Source organism: Ailuropoda melanoleuca, chromosome 13 (assembly GCF_002007445.2).
Source record: "Ailuropoda melanoleuca isolate Jingjing chromosome 13, ASM200744v2, whole genome shotgun sequence".
NCBI lineage: Eukaryota > Metazoa > Chordata > Mammalia > Carnivora > Ursidae > Ailuropoda > Ailuropoda melanoleuca.
The window spans coordinates 53,157,090-53,173,163 of NC_048230.1; the positions used below are offsets into that span (position 1 = coordinate 53,157,090).

A 16,074-nucleotide genomic window follows, 5' to 3' on the forward strand; every position below is an offset into this window, starting at 1 on the left:
TGAGATGTTCTTAGTTTAACAAAAGGCAATGTAAAATGAGTCATGTAGATGGATGTATATAATAAGGGCTAGAATCAGAAAATCTGGGGTCTGAATCCCACATTAGCCACATGTGACATTGGGCTTAACTCTAATCTTCGGTCTTATTGATTCATTTATTTTCATCATTGGCTGAACTCAATGGGAAAACTTTTGTACAATGTCTAGCTTAAGTGCCTGGTTTATCATAAGCTCTAGAAAGCTGTCATTTGTACACTGTGTAAGATATATATATAACCTATAGTATATAATCTATTGTATGTGATATGTAATATGTACTATATAATGTGTATATATAAATAGATATGTATATAAGTAGACATAATGCATTATACCAATACATTGTAATAGTAGATATAATACATATTAATGTGGTTATTTTTATTAACATTAGCAATCATTAACATCTCAGGACAAATCTGAAATGACAGAGTTCAAGCTCAATATGGACTGCTAAGGGTTCGCAAGAAACACACTAGAGGTTTACAATAAACTCACCAGGGAAGAGTTGCCAAAACTAGGGTCAAAAAAGGCCCAGTCACGTGACTGGGGAGCCGGGAGAGAGAACAACCTGGCTGGCCTTAGTTCCTGTACCTTGTGCAGGGTCAGAATGACAGAACACGAATTATTTTAACACAATCAACAAAAATCTCCAACTTCTCTTCCTGAATTAGTAGAACAAGTTCTACTCTTGCCAGCCACGATGATTCTAGAAATCGTGTGCGAGCGTGTGAGTGGCCCCGCGCCTGTCTAGCACGGACTTTGTAGGGGTGGGTGGGGCTGCACGAGCGCATCTTTGCACAGGGCCGTCGGTATCCAAAAAGAGAGGGGGACAGTAGACGTGGGAGAGGTAGCCCAGCCTCCACGGCAAGCCTCGCTTTCACCGCGTTTCCTAACTACCCAAAGGGGTAACGACAACCCTATTGAGCGCTGGCTACTGATCAGGCTCTGTCGTGGGCGCTTTACCTAGTGTAATCCATTGCATCTTCCTAACAACCGAAAAATGGAGCAGCCAGGGAGGAAACTACAAACCCAACTGGCTCGCCTTGCCCAAGTGAAGACCCGAAGGTGAAATGCCCTCTTTGGATGCATTTCACTTAAGTCTCCAACACCCCACGTTGGGAGGCGCAGAAAGCCAACCTCCCTCCAAAAAGAGTTTCCGTCCAGGCTGCCAAGCCCTGGCTCCCGGGAGGCGCGCGGACCCCGGGGCCCCCGGCAGGCGCAGGCAGCCTTCCCCGGGCCGCACTCGGAGACCTCGCCCGCCTGGCAGCGCGATTGTGCAAGCGCGGGGCTGCAGCCGCGGCCGCCGCTGCCGGCTCCTGCCCGCCGGGGCAGGGAGGGGAGGCGCGCTGGGCGCACACCCGGTGAACTCCGGGTGGAGTCCGCCGCGCTCCCGCCCGGGGAGCAGCGCACCCGCCACCCGAAGCCCAGGCGCCCTCGCTCACCTCGCTGACTCCATCCTATTTCCACCCCCAGCCCTGCCCACCACCCCCCTCCCCCGGGTCCCGCGTCCCTCCGGGCCAGGCCAGCCGGGGCCCACTCCGCCCTACTCAGCGTGCTCATTGGCCACCCAGGGCCTGCCCTGTCTCCATAAATACATGGTCCCTGGGCATGGAGCATGGAGAGGGATAGGAGGAAACCGCCGCGCCCAGCAGCATCTCTCTACCCTCCTTGACACCTCCACCTCGCGGCTCCAGACCTGGAAGTCAGCCTCGCAGATCCACAGGCAGACCCGTATCCCTTCCCTTCCTCTTCCGAGGGACACCCAAGTCCCTAAAGGCGCCCCTCCAGCCCTTGGGGTCGGTGCTTGGCCGGCACCCGCGCCCTGAGGCTGCCGCACGGGGCAGCGCCGAGTATCCTTCCTAAGGTCCTTGCTTCTCCCTGCTCCTGTGCCGCCCCCTCCATCGCACCTGCTGGCCCTCTTAGCCCTTCTTCCCCAGAATCGTCAAACCCCCAGATCCTCCCGGCGCCTCTTTAGCAAAGTCGCGCTTCCCGGTCCCCGCGCACTCCCACGAGCCCGGTGTCCCCCGCTGCCATGAGCTCCCCCATCGGCAAGAGCTGCTCCCCTGTCGCCTTCCTCCAGCAGCTGCGCCACCTGGGTCAGCCACCCAGGCCCGTGACGTCTGCGGCGTGCGCGCCCCCTCGGCCGCGGGAGGTGCCCCTCTGCCAGCTGATGGAACCTGGCGAGGCGCAGAACGCGGACGCCCTGCCGGGCCCCACCAACTGGCCGCTGCTGGGCAGCCTGCTGGAGATTCTCTGGAAAGGGGGCCTCAAGAAACAGCACGACACGCTGGTAAATGCCTCGTCGCGCCCCAATTCCCTCTCCCCTCCCTGCCCTGCGCTCCAAAACCTCGGCGAGGAACGCGGCTGGGGCGCACGGTGTGCTCGAGAGGGGCGGCGGCGGGAGTAGCGCTCGGGGCTGCGAGGGATGCGCGCTGACTTGGTCCGGTCCGTTGCAGGCGGAGTACCACAAAAAGTACGGCAAGATTTTCCGCATGAAGTTGGGTTCCTTCGACTCTGTGCACCTGGGCTCGCCGTGCCTGCTGGAAGCGCTGTACCGCACGGAGAGCGCGTACCCGCAGCGGCTGGAGATCAAGCCCTGGAAGGCCTATCGCGACTATCGCAAGGAGGGCTACGGGCTGCTGATCCTGTGAGTCCAGGAGGCAGGATGCGGGCCGGCGGCGGGGCTGACGCGCTTGGAAGTCGGGGGAGGGTTTTCAGCGGGTGCACCCTTCGTATGCAGGGGGAACACGAAAGCCTCTACCCGATGCAGCCTCGAACTCTTGCCTACATCAGAGTGGATTGAGAAGAGCTGTGCGGTGCCCCCAGCACCTGTCTTCTCTCTGGCAAGTGGGCAGGGCTGTGCCTTTTCAAAGAAAGGCCCGAAGCGTCATCCAAATTGTGGTGTTCAGACTCGGGCAGGTCGAGATTCGGAAGTCAGTGTGCCAGGCCAACGTATTATAGACAAAATTTTCCCTTACAATTGTCTGTAATCCCCTCTTGTGAGCTCAAACGCCAGAAATTAACTTCTTTTGCTTTTGACATCTGCCTCCTATCCGGAGGGGACCCAGAGATCCGGGTCTAGTCAGAAAGGTGGGATGAGGAGGGATGTCAAGGTCACATTCTTTTAGAGAGATAAATGCCATAATGTGATTCCTCTGTAGCATTTAACAAGAGAGCACTTTTTTTTTTAACTCCCAAATTGTAATGCCTAATAGTCGAATTTTTCAGGATATAATTACTGGAATTGAAAGCCATAGTAATGCATGGTGCATCATAGGCTGTGTGGTCTGCTACGGGGGGTGAAGGAAGAAAGTGGATGATTAGAACAGACTTTTACAGCTCCAGTGAACCTCTGTGTATTATTGGGAGGCAATGACAGAATTCCAGGGCTGAGGTGTTTTGTGAATGTGACTTTCAACCCAAGTCAATGGATTAAGAGAAGACAACATTTTTCTCAAATAGATCTGGGTTGCTGATGAAGGGGATGTTCCGGTACCCCCTCTTACTGCTGGGAACTGAGACATCTGGCCTCCCAGGTCAGCCCCAGCAAGGGCACCTCAAAAGCCCTGAACCCAAATTACCTGGACTTCACCTTTCTGGCGTCATCTTTGGCGGGCAGGAAAGGTGGTTTTTCATTCTGTTGTCAAACCAGCCCCAAATATTCCAAGGCTCTGGAGAGTTCTTGGCATGAATCTCAGTGTTCATTTGATTTTATAGTTCACACAGTTGCAGCGCTGGGGGGGTGTCTTTGCTTCTCCCTTCTTTTCCTTTCAATTTGCTCTAAATATAATTCTGCTTCTCTCCCAGGGAAGGAGAAGACTGGCAGAGGGTCCGGAGTGCTTTTCAGAAAAAGCTAATGAAACCAGTAGAAATTATGAAGCTGGACAACAAAATCAACGAGGTTTGCAGGCTGGGGGCAGCTTTCCTGGGTCTCCTGGGGAGGGAGACATGTTTATGGAGCTTCAAGTCATAGCTACAAAGTGCAGGCAATTTGGATGGTTTGGAGGTCCTCCTTTTCTCCCTACTCCTCTCCACATCCTCCTTCCCCAAATCCTTATTCCTCCTTCCTTCGCTCTCTTGTAAAGTAACATCTCAATAAGGAAAGATTACAAGCAGAGACTTTGGTATTCCATAGCCTTGGCTTTGAACCTCAGCCCTCCACCCCCTAGCTCTATACCCTGACTATTCCCTTAACGTCCCAAAGCTTGACTTTCCCGTCTATACATTGGGCATGACAGTTCCCACTCCACAAATTTGCTGGGAGGAGTAAATGAGATAATGCTTATAAAAGTCCTAGGTTGTGCCCTTTGAACTGGATTTTGCAGGATGAGTAGGAGTCTTCAAGCCGGAGAAGGTGGAGAAAGACATTCAGGAGCTTTCTCTGAAACAGTGCTGGACAGAGGGCAGCTCTTAATGTTTTGGTACCATGATAAGGCATTTAGACATTATTCTTTAGTCAACAGAGAGCCAAAGAGGGAGGGATTTAAGCATGCGGTATTCTCTTTACTCCTGATCGCTTTGAGTGTTTATTTTGAGCTGGACTTGGACCCAGATAGGATCATATAGGTGCAAGACTGCAAACCCAGAAGGTTTCAGGGGGCAGGTCATTCATATAAATGTGTAAGGAAGGCCCAGCAGGGATTTTAGCAAACAGAACAGTGCATGCCCTTTCTAGAAGGGACAACTGCCCCAGCTCCAGCAAATGACTGACACGTGAGAATGCTGACCCAGTGTCTCCAGATTTTATCATTTTTTTTGATAAGTAGTGAAAATTCCATATGCTTATGTGAAATTTCTGGATTTTTTTGATGGTGACAATTTCAAAGTTCTTTTTAATGCACTATGTGGACAAATTCAAAATGGCCATTGGTTACATGGCTGGGCTTTGTTGTCATACCCACCTCGTTCCAGGCCCCAGCATGGCCACTTTCCAGCTACGTGTCCAAGGCAAGCGCCTCAGCCCCACTCGAAGCCCGTTGTCTCCTCTGTTAGGCAGGAAATGGGAGTAATGACAGTACTTCCAACCTCACAGGGTTGCTGTGAGGATCTAAGATAACACACTTCGTGCAGTGCTTGGTACGATATAAGCCTTGTTAAATGTGAGGTGTTATTCATGTAAAACCCTGATTCTGGCAGCTGGCATCTAGAGCCCTTATGTAACCTGTCCCAGGTCACAGAGCTATTGAGTGAAGGAGCTGCATCCCGAATTTGCAGACTTTTCTGCTTGCAAGTTCAACAGGTATCACACAATACCAGCCAGCCAGGAGATGTTTGCTGGCCCAGAAACGCAGGCAGCAGGCCTCATGGTGTGTGACAGGTTGTGCCAACAGACACTTGGCTGGTCCCTCCTTCATGGTTTAGTCCCCGCTCTGATTAGAAGAAATGTTTTCCTTTTCTTAAATTTAGATCAGAAGCCGAAACCTACGATTTAGGGCGGTTTCGGGAAAAGCTGAGAAAATAACCCGGGACAAGGTTGTCAGGGCAGAAGGTGAACCCCCAGGGAGAATATGTAATTAGCTGTTTCGGAGTGAATAACATCACGGGCAGTGACTATACAAGGTAGCAAAACCTGAAGTCGGCTTACGGAGCCTTTCAACTTCTGTCTTCCTTCCACGACTGAAACGTATCTTGTGTGGTTTCTTTCTTTGAAGGTCTTGGCGGATTTTATGGGTAGAATAGATGAGCTCTCTGATGAGAGGGGCCAGATTGAAGACTTTTACAGCGAACTGAACAAATGGTCATTTGAAAGTAAGTCGTCTTCACGGTGTTCGTTTGATTTCCTAGTGGCCCTGTCAATGCCTCCTCTACAAACATACACTGTGGCTGACAGCAAAGGGCCATTCGTGCAGTCTTCTCATGCTTTTGGGCACTCAAGCGATGCTTTACACTGTGGGTTGTTAATGCAGTCATTCAACAAACGTTTATTGAACATCTGCTACGTGCCTGACACTGTGCTCGGTATTAGGGACACGGCTTTGAACAAAACAAGTGACGTCTGTGTTGCCGTGGAGCTTAGTCTAGTAGGGTTGGCAATCAACAAGTAAACACACGTCAAAATATATATTTTTCCAAGGGGTAAGGGAGTCAAGAAAGAATCTGAGCACCTAGGTGAGGCCAGTCTGCTTTGAGAAGGAGACAGTTGAGGTGAGACCTAAAGGAAGAAGCCATAGGGCATCTGTGTGGGAAGATCGTTCCAGAATGTGGAGACACGAAGGGCAAATACACCGAGGTGGAAACATGAGTGATGTCTCTCAGACTTTGAGGATGCTGGTGTGAGTGGATGATACAGGAAGGGAAAGAGGGGCTGAGAAAGACCAAGCCAGGGGCTGTAGGTTCTGGCCAGAACTTGAGCTTCTAGTTTGAGTCAGATGGGGAGTCATGGAGGGTTCCAAACAGAAAGGACGATGCCTTTCTTTGAAAAAAGCAGAGCTCTGCCTCAATGGGGATGCTGCCCAGTGGGGACGCAGGCAAGGAAACAGTTTCTATAGAATGGGTAGGCACCTGACTGAGGAGGTTCGAGGCTATAGGAGAATCTGAGAGAGTTGCCTCAGCTGAGCTTGGTCAAGGGGGGCTTCATGGTGCTGGTGCCGTATCAGCTGAGGCTGGGTAGACGAGTAGGAGTTCGCCAGATGAAGGTCAATGAAGGAGCAGAAAAGATTCTGTTGAAGGAGCAGAAAAGATTCTGTTGAAGGAGCAGAAAGATGTTGAGAATGACCAGACCATGATCAAGGGAGAGGCATGGCGAGGGCAGAGGATGGGAGGAAGGCAGTGGCCAAACCCATGTAAACCAGGGATGGGAATTCGGTTTTGAGCTTGGGAGTACTTAGGAGTCCCTTTTAGCCAGAGGGTGTCTTGGACTAATTTGCTGGAAGGACCACTTTGGCTGCGGACGCGAGGGATTGGAGAGGGCACTTCAGGATGGAGGCTTTTGTCATGACTTGACTCCCCCATCAGGGAGGAGGGACTAAGCCTCACTTTTAAGATAGAGACCATTTGACTATCTCAGCACATTAGAAAGCTCCATGCAATGAAGAACCCCACAGAAGGTGTTAAGGGAAAGGAGAGTAGAATAAAGTGAGGGAATGATTACAGAGGAGAAAGGAAGTGTTTTGGAAATTGTCCCCTGGAAATACCCAAATGAAGGAGTATTGAATGCATGTCTTTGCAAGTCAAAGATCTGACTGTGGTGATTTAAAAATTATTGTCCGGCATTATGAAACGTCTCGAGGAGGGCAGTCCACCGCTGGCACTCAGCACTGTCACTGGGGACTCTCCATCTTTTTGCTCATCCATCCTAAGCTGGTTGGTTTGTTGCAAAATGGCTGCCGCCCCTCCTCGTCTCACCTCTGCATTCTAGGCAAACACAAGAAGGAAAGGGGGAGGAGCTAAGCCAGCTGTACTTGCCCCTTTTATTCAGAAAGCAAAGGAGTATTTTCCTTAAGCCTCATTGGCCAGACCTGGGCCATGTGGCTTCTCTGGCTGCTACAGGAAGCCTGGGGAATCAGGGAACAGGATTGTCACCAGGGTCTTAGATCAATCCAGATTCATTGCCCAAGGACTGATACGCTGACACTCTAAATAAAATTGGGAATCTCTTAGGGAACAAATGGGGGAGAATCAGTATTGGGTAGGCCATTCACAATGTCTGCTACACATGGAATCAGTGATAAACTCTGACAAAAGCAAGGCATTGCAGGAGACATTCGTTCATGTATAAAAATGGCAGTATTTTCACTGGGGCATTTCTGACCAGGAGGTTCTGCAGGCAATGGGTCATTGGACATGGAGACAACTTCTAGAAAGGGAGAAGAGTATTCCCCTTTCTCTCAGACTTTTTGCCTTTCCTCTGTTCTTAGAAAAGACCTCGCTCTTACAAAAGTTAGAATCGAGCCTTTAATAGCCAGCTACTCACAGACTCCAATAACTGTGGCTTATTTTAAATGACAGGCATCTGCCTTGTGCTCTACGAGAAGAGATTTGGACTCCTTCAGAAGAACGCAGGGGACGAAGCTTTGAACTTCATCACAGCCATCAAAACAGTAAGCATCCCCTTGAGGAGAGCACTTTTCCCGATTTACAGAACTTCACACACGGGCATCCCGTTTCCCCAGGACTGGCATACACACACCTATTTTATTACACTAGTCGAGTGTTAATTTCAATGTGTCATGTGTTTTCACGTGTGTGTGTGTGTGTATGCTCCTAAACCAGGAATCACACTACGTCATTGTTTAGGCAAGTTTACATGCTTGTTTCAGTTAAAAATCCGTCGATTAAAATACTGTTTGAAAAAGAGTCTGAAAACTTTCAGATGGAATACTTTACAATTATTTCGATCGCCCGTGAATGTGATAGATGCCATGAAACGGGTGTAGAAAATGGCGAACGTTGGGAAAGTAATGGATATAATGGAAGTCAATAGGAAAGTGGTGGTGTTCCTTCTTTCTTCTTCTTTTTAAATATGTAGGTCCCAAGATCACATTTTTTATTAAACACACCCCATGGAAAATAATCCCAAAGATCATTTTCATTGTGCCACCGGGGTGGGGAGGGCTCCGCGTCCAGCACTGGGGGAGATTTCCTGCCTTTGTGGAAGCATGGGGTATTGAACGAACGCGCGTCTCCCGGTGCAGCAGTTGTCTTTGAGAGAGGTGGAAACCGGAATGAAAACACGTTGTGTTCCTCACAGATGATGAGCACGTTTGGGAAGATGATGGTAACCCCGGTCGAACTGCACAAGAGCCTCAATACCAAGGTGTGGCAGACCCACACGTGGGCCTGGGACACCATTTTCAAATCAGGTAATGTGGCCGCACACACCCCTGCAGCCCTGTCTCTGGAGCTGCGGCCAGAAGGCTGGAATGATCTTCTTGGCCTCAGGACCTTGACCCTTTGATAGAGTTGCACCTCCTGATTGTTTCCAGCTCTGTAAACACGAGTTTAGAATCACCCTGGCGTAGGAGAATTCTAAGGAAAAGACAGTTTTGTGTTGTCTTTGGGAGCTGGAAGAGGTCAAAAGCAAGACTTTGGAGTCAGAGATACCTGGATTCAAATCCCAGCTCTGTCATTGGTGCAGCAGGTTGACCAAATGCCCTATATCTCTTTCATCCTCAGTAGTCTTGTCTCTAAAATGGGCTAATAACAGCAATGCAGCTTACCTCAATGCAAATATTTCTAGATCTAATATAGATAATGTAAAAACCTGGCTTATCTCAATACCCAATGGATCAGAGCTATTTCTGCCACATTACGAGGGGAATATTGGTGCTATGAGTATCGGTCTATGAGTTCCCAATCTGTCCTAGTAGGGGGATCCATATCACATCATACCATGTCATAGCTTTCATGCACACACATAAACATATACTCATTTAATTCTCACCCAAAACCCTATAAAGTAGGTCCTTCTGTTAGCCCTGAGTGACAGAAGTGAGGCACAAAGAAGTAACTTGGCCAGGATTACATGCTCGATGATGGCAAAAACCAGGGTTTGAAGCGAGACAAAAGCCTCCCAAAGCTTTCGCTCTAGCTGCTGTCCCACTTACCAGTATTACTGTCAACCTCACCGTTACGTTATTCTGGTGGTGGCTGCCTAGTGGATTGAAATGAGGGAGAGACATGCCTAGAATGTTCTTTACAAATGCTAGAAATTTCTGCTGTCATCGCCAGCATGAGTGTGTGTGTGTGCATGTGCGTTTATGTTTGATAACATTGGGGGAGGTTCTCTCCTCCCCTACGCCCCAGAGTTGGGAGCCAAGTCCTACATTACCTGTGTTAGTGACCAAATCAACCAGACGCCTGGATCTGGGTGCAAGTTCTGATTCTGAGAGTGGACCCACATCCCATCTCTGTCTCGTGACGATCTCTTCCAGACTCTAAGCTCCTACGACTCAAAATGTGACCTGCAGCAGGAGCGGCAGCTGGGAGCCTGTTAGAAATGCAGACTTCCAGGCCCGCCCCAGACCCCTGATTCAGTATCTGCATTTTAGCAAGATGTCCAGGTGATTTTTTGGCACGTTAAAGTTTGAGGAGCCCTGCTCCCCTGGGCACCAATCAGTCCTTGGTGACTTTACAACAGGGCAATATTAGCTCCTTGAACAAATGGTCGGTGTCCCTGAAAAGGCCCTTTAGATGTCAAGAGGAGGATGTTACCTGGGGTTTCTATTGCGCTTTCCCACGCCAATCGTCACCTGACTTCCTTTCCCTCTTCTCTTCTCCAATAGTCAAATCTTGTATTGACAACCGCTTAGAGAAACATTCTGAGCAGCCCAGCACAGATTTCCTGTGTGATATTTATCACCACAATCAGCTTTCCAAGAAAGAATTGTATGCGGCCGTCACGGAGCTCCAGCTGGCTGCCGTAGAAACGGTAAGTGTGGGCCTGATGTCAGTTCGCTCAACGAATGAACGGGCTGGAAAATCTTTTTTGTGCTGAATTTTATTTATTTACTTTTTTTAAAGATTTTATTTATTTATTTATTTGAATTTTAAATACTCATTCAGCTCACTCGTTCCACAAGGATTCACTGAGCACTGGCTTAGGAAAAAAAAAAAAAGTCTTGTACAAGATGCTACGAGAGACCCAGGGCACAGCCTCGGTCCTTAAACAGGTGATAGGAGGTGAATTCATGAGCTCTAGTGGGGAAAATGAAGCACCATGATGAGGACTCAAGCTGCTATGGGAATTCAGGGGTAGTAAAATGCTACACCATAGAAAGATTTTTAAAAATTGAATATGTTCTGAAAGGTTGTACACGCTACCCAAAGAGCCTGACTATGGTTGTTATGCTAAAAATATTGGCATGCTCTCTGCCAGCCCAATAATTTTTTTCGGATTAAGAACATAAACATAGTGAATCCAGGAAAACTTGATTTCGACTTAGATGAAACAACAAATTTGAAATAGCAAAATTCTGTCCCCAGTGTGCTTGATACTCCTGGCAGGTGCACAATCCAGCCAGACTCCAGACACAAATTCTGACAGGTGTTCAGGTGGGTTTGATGGTCTTCGATCCATTCTTTGTGCCATCACTGGAGGGACGCGTACTAATGTTCCCCGTGGCCCAACAGTTCATACACCTATAATCTCTAAGAAGCATGTGTCCCGGTGTGTTTCTTTTCCATGTTTCCCCTTTCTTTTGTGTTTCTCGTCCAAAGAAAGAGTAGGGTTTTGTACATCAGGGGGAACTGCAAGGTTATCATTTCTCCTCAAGCTCCGAAAGGCTGTTAAAAGGAGAAATTAATTTTGCTCACTGTCATACTGAGTCACTTCACCTACGAGGCTCCTTAGAGTGATAAAAGTAAAGCTTCACCCGTTATCTTTTGTTTTCAGCTGGAATGTGAGCTTCATGAGGGAGATGACTTGGTTTTGTCCCCTGCTCTATTCCTGAAGTAGGTGCTCAACAAATACTTGATGAATAAATGAAAGGATTCAGAAACTACTGAGTGCCGGCTACGTGCCTGGCACATTCCAGGTGCTTGAGCGACCACCATAAACCGGAGACCAAGGTCTTGGCCTTCATGGAATTTAACTGCGGGGAGGGAAGACCAATCAGAGACATGTAAACATAGCAGTAAATGTGATCTTTGTAATTAATGGTAGGAGACATGGAGGAAACCATCTGAGTGATGGGGTAGAAGGAGATGGAGAGTAGACAGGGTTCCCTCTCCGAGGAAGTGATCCAGGAGCCGACTGAAATGACGAGAGAGAGCCAGCCAGGGGAATATGTGATGGAAGAGCTCTCCAGAGCCCTCTTCTGTTTTGTAAATTGGACTCATGTAATGATGGCGTCCACAGTTTATTTGCAGCTGAGGCTGCCAGTCCTCTGACATGAAGAAGCCTGCCTTGGAGGCATCTTCTTCCCAAAAATAGAGAACAGCATGGGCAAGGGCCTTGGAGCAGAAAGAGGGTGGAAGCTGGAGACCCAGCAAATGTGATCAGGCTGACATTGGAGACGTCAAGGAGCCTGAAACAAAAACCTTAGTGAGCCATTGGGATTTTATTTCACCTGTGAGGGAGAGCTCTTGGGGTATTAGGAGCAAGGGAGTAGCCTGATCAAATTTACGTTTTGAAGGAAGGGCTCCAGCTGGTGGGGTGGAAGAAGGCCCTAGAAGAGGAAGAGCAGAAACCAGGAGGCCAGCTGCGAGATGGATCTCCTCCACGGAGGTCAAGCTGGGATAGTTAGTGCCTGTGAGGTTTCCTAGGCCATTTTCAGCCCCTGCAGTTACCCTAAAAGGCCCAGGCTGTCTTACAAGGATTTGGTGAAAGCTACAGTTATCTGCCTTATGGAAATTCTATTTGGTACTTGCGGTGAGGGACCCGCTGATATGGTTAAATGTTTCTTTTTTAGTCCTGGCAATTCTGGAAGTCACTTTTGGAAAATCAGAGAAATTTCAAAGTGTATCTAATTTGGTGGCTATGCCCTCTTCCTGTTTTGTAAATTGGACTCTTGTAATGATGCCGTCCACAGTTTATTTGCAGCTGAGGCTGCCAGTCCTCTGACATGAAGAAGCCTGCCTTGGAGGCATCTTCTTCCCAAAATAGTAAATACCATTGGCTCCGAATAGTCTCGAACTTTGCTCGTTTATGTCAGTGGCATATGGCACTTAGCAAAAATGTCCTTGTGTCTGCAATGACCATTTTTACAGGAATATTTGGCTTGCATTAGCTAAAAAAAAAAAAGGCTAAAAACAAAAACATATGACTACCAGTCGTGACTATGAAGCTAAAAGTTATGCTGGCTGTTTCAGCCAATGTTTTTACTCTTCTTGTTGCCTTTGGAAAGGAAGTAAAGCATGCCACTTAAAAGACCATGAGCCTTTGTCAGAATCTGTGGCCGATTCCTTGAAATGCTCAACTCAATGCTAGAATTTCTCATTTTGGTGTTGGTACCCTCCTGCAAGGGCTCTTTGCATGTGGCTGAAACCCAGGGTTTCATAGATAAGCCTTTTTCATTTTTCTCATGACTTTTAGGGTGTGGCCAAAAAAAAAAAAAAAACCCAAAACCCTCTCTTTTCAATTCCAGAAATGCAGTTTCTTGTGCATTTGCACTATAAATTTAAAAAGAAAAAACTTATAACAACGCTGCCAGGATCTCTATCCCTCTCTCCCCACTCATGTATTCTATCCACTTTCTATATTAAACAATTTTTGATTAAATGCTTTTTTATTTTGAAATAATTATAGATTACCATGCAGTTCTAAGGAAAAGTAGAGAGGAGTCTCTTGGATCCTTCTCCCAGCTTCCCCCAGTGGTAACATCTTGCAACAATAAAACCTTATCACAGCCTGGAAATTGACACAGATACAGTTCTAACCAACTTGCTTTCCTTTCACCAGCTCTACGTGGTTGGTGTGTGTTCAAACAATTTCTGTATCAAACTGTACTGAAAATGTCCTAATGCAGCTGATTATTTCAAAGAGTCTATGTTGGTTAAGCAATCCTTAATTGGCATTATTTTCTAAAATGAATCTGACTTCGTATACTGTATTTGTGTAACGCACAGCAAATAAAGACTCGTGAAAAAGTCTCAGTAATACGTTTGCAGAGCAAGCTGGCCGGCATCAGCTTTTGTTCAGCTCACGATAGTTTTAAGGCGGTTTATTTACAGACACTCAAGTTTATGTCCATTTGCCTTTCAGACGGCGAACAGCTTAATGTGGATTCTCTACAATTTATCCCGTAATCCCCATGTGCAACAAAACCTTCTTAAGGAAATTCAGAGTGTATTGCCTGAGAATCAGATACCACGGGCAGAGGATTTGAAGAATATGCCATATTTAAAAGCCTGCCTGAAAGAATCTATGAGGTGAGAACACATGCCCAAGCCAACATGTTTATGCTGGGAAGCCATTCTCTTAAATACACAATGAGGGTCTCCACGCCCACAGACAGCACCCCTAGTTGACTCAGAAACATTTATCAAACTGCGAAAAAAAAAGAGCCTTAGGACCATATTCTTCTACTATTATTCATTTCCTAAATCATTTGGGCAAATTCTACTAAATCTCTGGAAAGTCAGTGTCCTCTCCTTTCAATCAGTAATAATAATAGTCTAATGAATGCTATAAGCACTAATTAAGATTAGGGGCATAACTGAAGGATATGAGAAGAAGTTCAGCAAGAAAAACCATATTATTATTTGATAAGACAAAGAGACATCTTTGTTCTTGAGCCTCTGGTATACCATCAATTTTCTTTTGAAAATTCTTTTCACACACTTTCTGGAAAACAAAACGCACAACTTTTTAGCATGAGGAAAGAAATAGCTTTCACTTCAGAAAGGGCAGATAGGAGAAACCTACAACAAAAGTCAAGTTTAAGGGTAACGCAGGAAACATACATTTGAAGTCCAGAATGAAACAGGAGAAAACCACTATTAATAGCTACTAAGCAGTTACTAGGGAGTTAACCAACACAATCAGGAATAAAAACAGGAGGTATGAACTTCAGGAAGAAAGAGACAGAACTTCTTGGTATGCCTGGGTGGGGGGGGGGCTCAGTCAGTTAGGTGTCCTACCCTTGATTCCAGCTCAGATCATGATTTCGGGGTTGTGAGATCAAGCCCAGTGGCGGACTCAGCATTGGGTGTGGAGACTGCTGAAGATTCTCTGCCCCTCCCCCAACAAATAAATTCATTCAATAAAATAAAACTTTCTTTCTAAAAAAAAAGAAAGAGAATTTTATGAGAGTTGTGATCATGCTCCTTTTTTGAGTATGAACTTACACAGGAATTATTTATTTAACCAGTATCTGCATTCCCATTGATATTTGAAGTAGATACTGGTCTGTGTTCATCTTTGCATCTTTAATTTTGTTTTTTCAGGCTTACCCCAAGTGTGCCATTTACAACTCGGACTCTTGACAAGGCAATGGTTCTGGGTGAATATGCTTTACCCAAAGGAGTAAGTAGGATTGATTCAATCTGTATCTTATAGAGCTTTGAAAGACACACTTTCCAAATATTCATCAGATCTCCATAAACACTTTCTTTCGCTGGGAGAACATTCATTTTGGAAATATGTATATTTTAGTATAGAGCTGACATGTTGCATCGGATGGTGTTAGGATTAATGATTTTCTAAAAAAAGACCTAGATTCAAGCATGGCCCTGAGTGAGCTGCATAACCTTGGTGAGCCTCAGCTTTCTCATCTGTAAAATGGGGATAATAATGGAACCTACTACATAGGGTTGCGTGAGAATGTGATGGTAAATTTTAAACTTCTTTACCTATTTATTACCTGGTATATTTCTAGGACTAAATACATGTCATCATATTATAAACTTGTGGGTTGCTTTTACATTTGTACGGTGATTCCTTTTGTAAACTTTGCTGTTCAAATGTTTTCTTCTAGTTATTTTCCATGTTTTTGTGTTTCTGTGTGTTTTGTAGGCAGTGTTGATGCTAAACACCCAGGTGTTGGGATCCAATGAAGAAAATTTTAAAGATTCAAGCCACTTTAGGCCCGAACGATGGCTTCGGGAGAAGGAAAAGATTAATCCTTTTGCACATCTTCCGTTTGGCATTGGGAAAAGAATGTGCATCGGGCGCCGACTAGCCGAGCTCCAGCTCCACTTGGCTCTCTGCTGGGTAAAACTCTTGATTTCTGCACTCGTGCTCTGTTGTTTCCACAAGGCAGGAAGCGAGGGGGTCATTCTGCCTTTTTTTGTGCATGTGTGTTTTAGATCGTCCGCAAATACGACATCGTGGCCACGGACAACGAGCCAGTGGAGATATTACACCTGGGCATCCTGGTGCCCAGCCGGGAGCTCCCCATCGCTTTCCGCCAGCGGTGAGAGCCTCAGGTGCACATCTGGGGTGCCGTGAATGACCAAACGGTGAGCTGAGCTCAGAAGCCAGCCGGACTCGGGTTTGAATCCCTGCTCATCACTGAGCAGTTTCTTAACCTTTCTGCCTCCATTTTTTTTTCATTTATAAAATGGGGACCCAAATCATCCCTCTCTAGAAAGCTGATATGATACTAAATACTCAGCCTGGGTCCTGGCATCCGCCAAGTGCTCAGGAAAGGC

At 46.9% G+C, this 16,074-nt stretch overlaps 1 protein-coding gene across 1 annotated transcript; it reads left to right on the plus strand.

Annotated features, from left to right (window-relative positions):
- The first annotated feature begins 1,680 nt into the window (after window positions 1-1,680).
- Window positions 1,681-15,868, plus strand: LOC100479790 (1,25-dihydroxyvitamin D(3) 24-hydroxylase, mitochondrial). Its single transcript, XM_002912972.4, has 11 exons — window positions 1,681-2,332; window positions 2,499-2,689; window positions 3,850-3,943; window positions 5,694-5,790; window positions 7,990-8,081; window positions 8,732-8,843; window positions 10,266-10,411; window positions 13,685-13,851; window positions 14,869-14,947; window positions 15,437-15,634; window positions 15,730-15,868. The coding sequence occupies exons 1-11, from the start codon at window positions 2,075-2,077 to the stop codon at window positions 15,838-15,840; spliced, it is 1,545 nt and encodes a 514-aa protein (XP_002913018.1). The 5' UTR covers window positions 1,681-2,074; the 3' UTR covers window positions 15,841-15,868.
- Window positions 15,869-16,074: the final 206 nt, after the last annotated feature.

Excerpts from the sequence above, each read along its gene's own strand:
- LOC100479790 (XM_002912972.4), top strand. The coding sequence starts at position 2,075 with ATGAGCTCCCCCATCGGCAAGAGCTGCTCCCCTGTCGCCTTCCTCCAG. Across the intron at positions 5,791-7,989 it reads GAACAAATGGTCATTTGAAA|GCATCTGCCTTGTGCTCTAC; the intron begins GTAAGTCGTCTT and ends TTTAAATGACAG. Across the intron at positions 8,844-10,265 it reads GGACACCATTTTCAAATCAG|TCAAATCTTGTATTGACAAC; the intron begins GTAATGTGGCCG and ends CTTCTCCAATAG.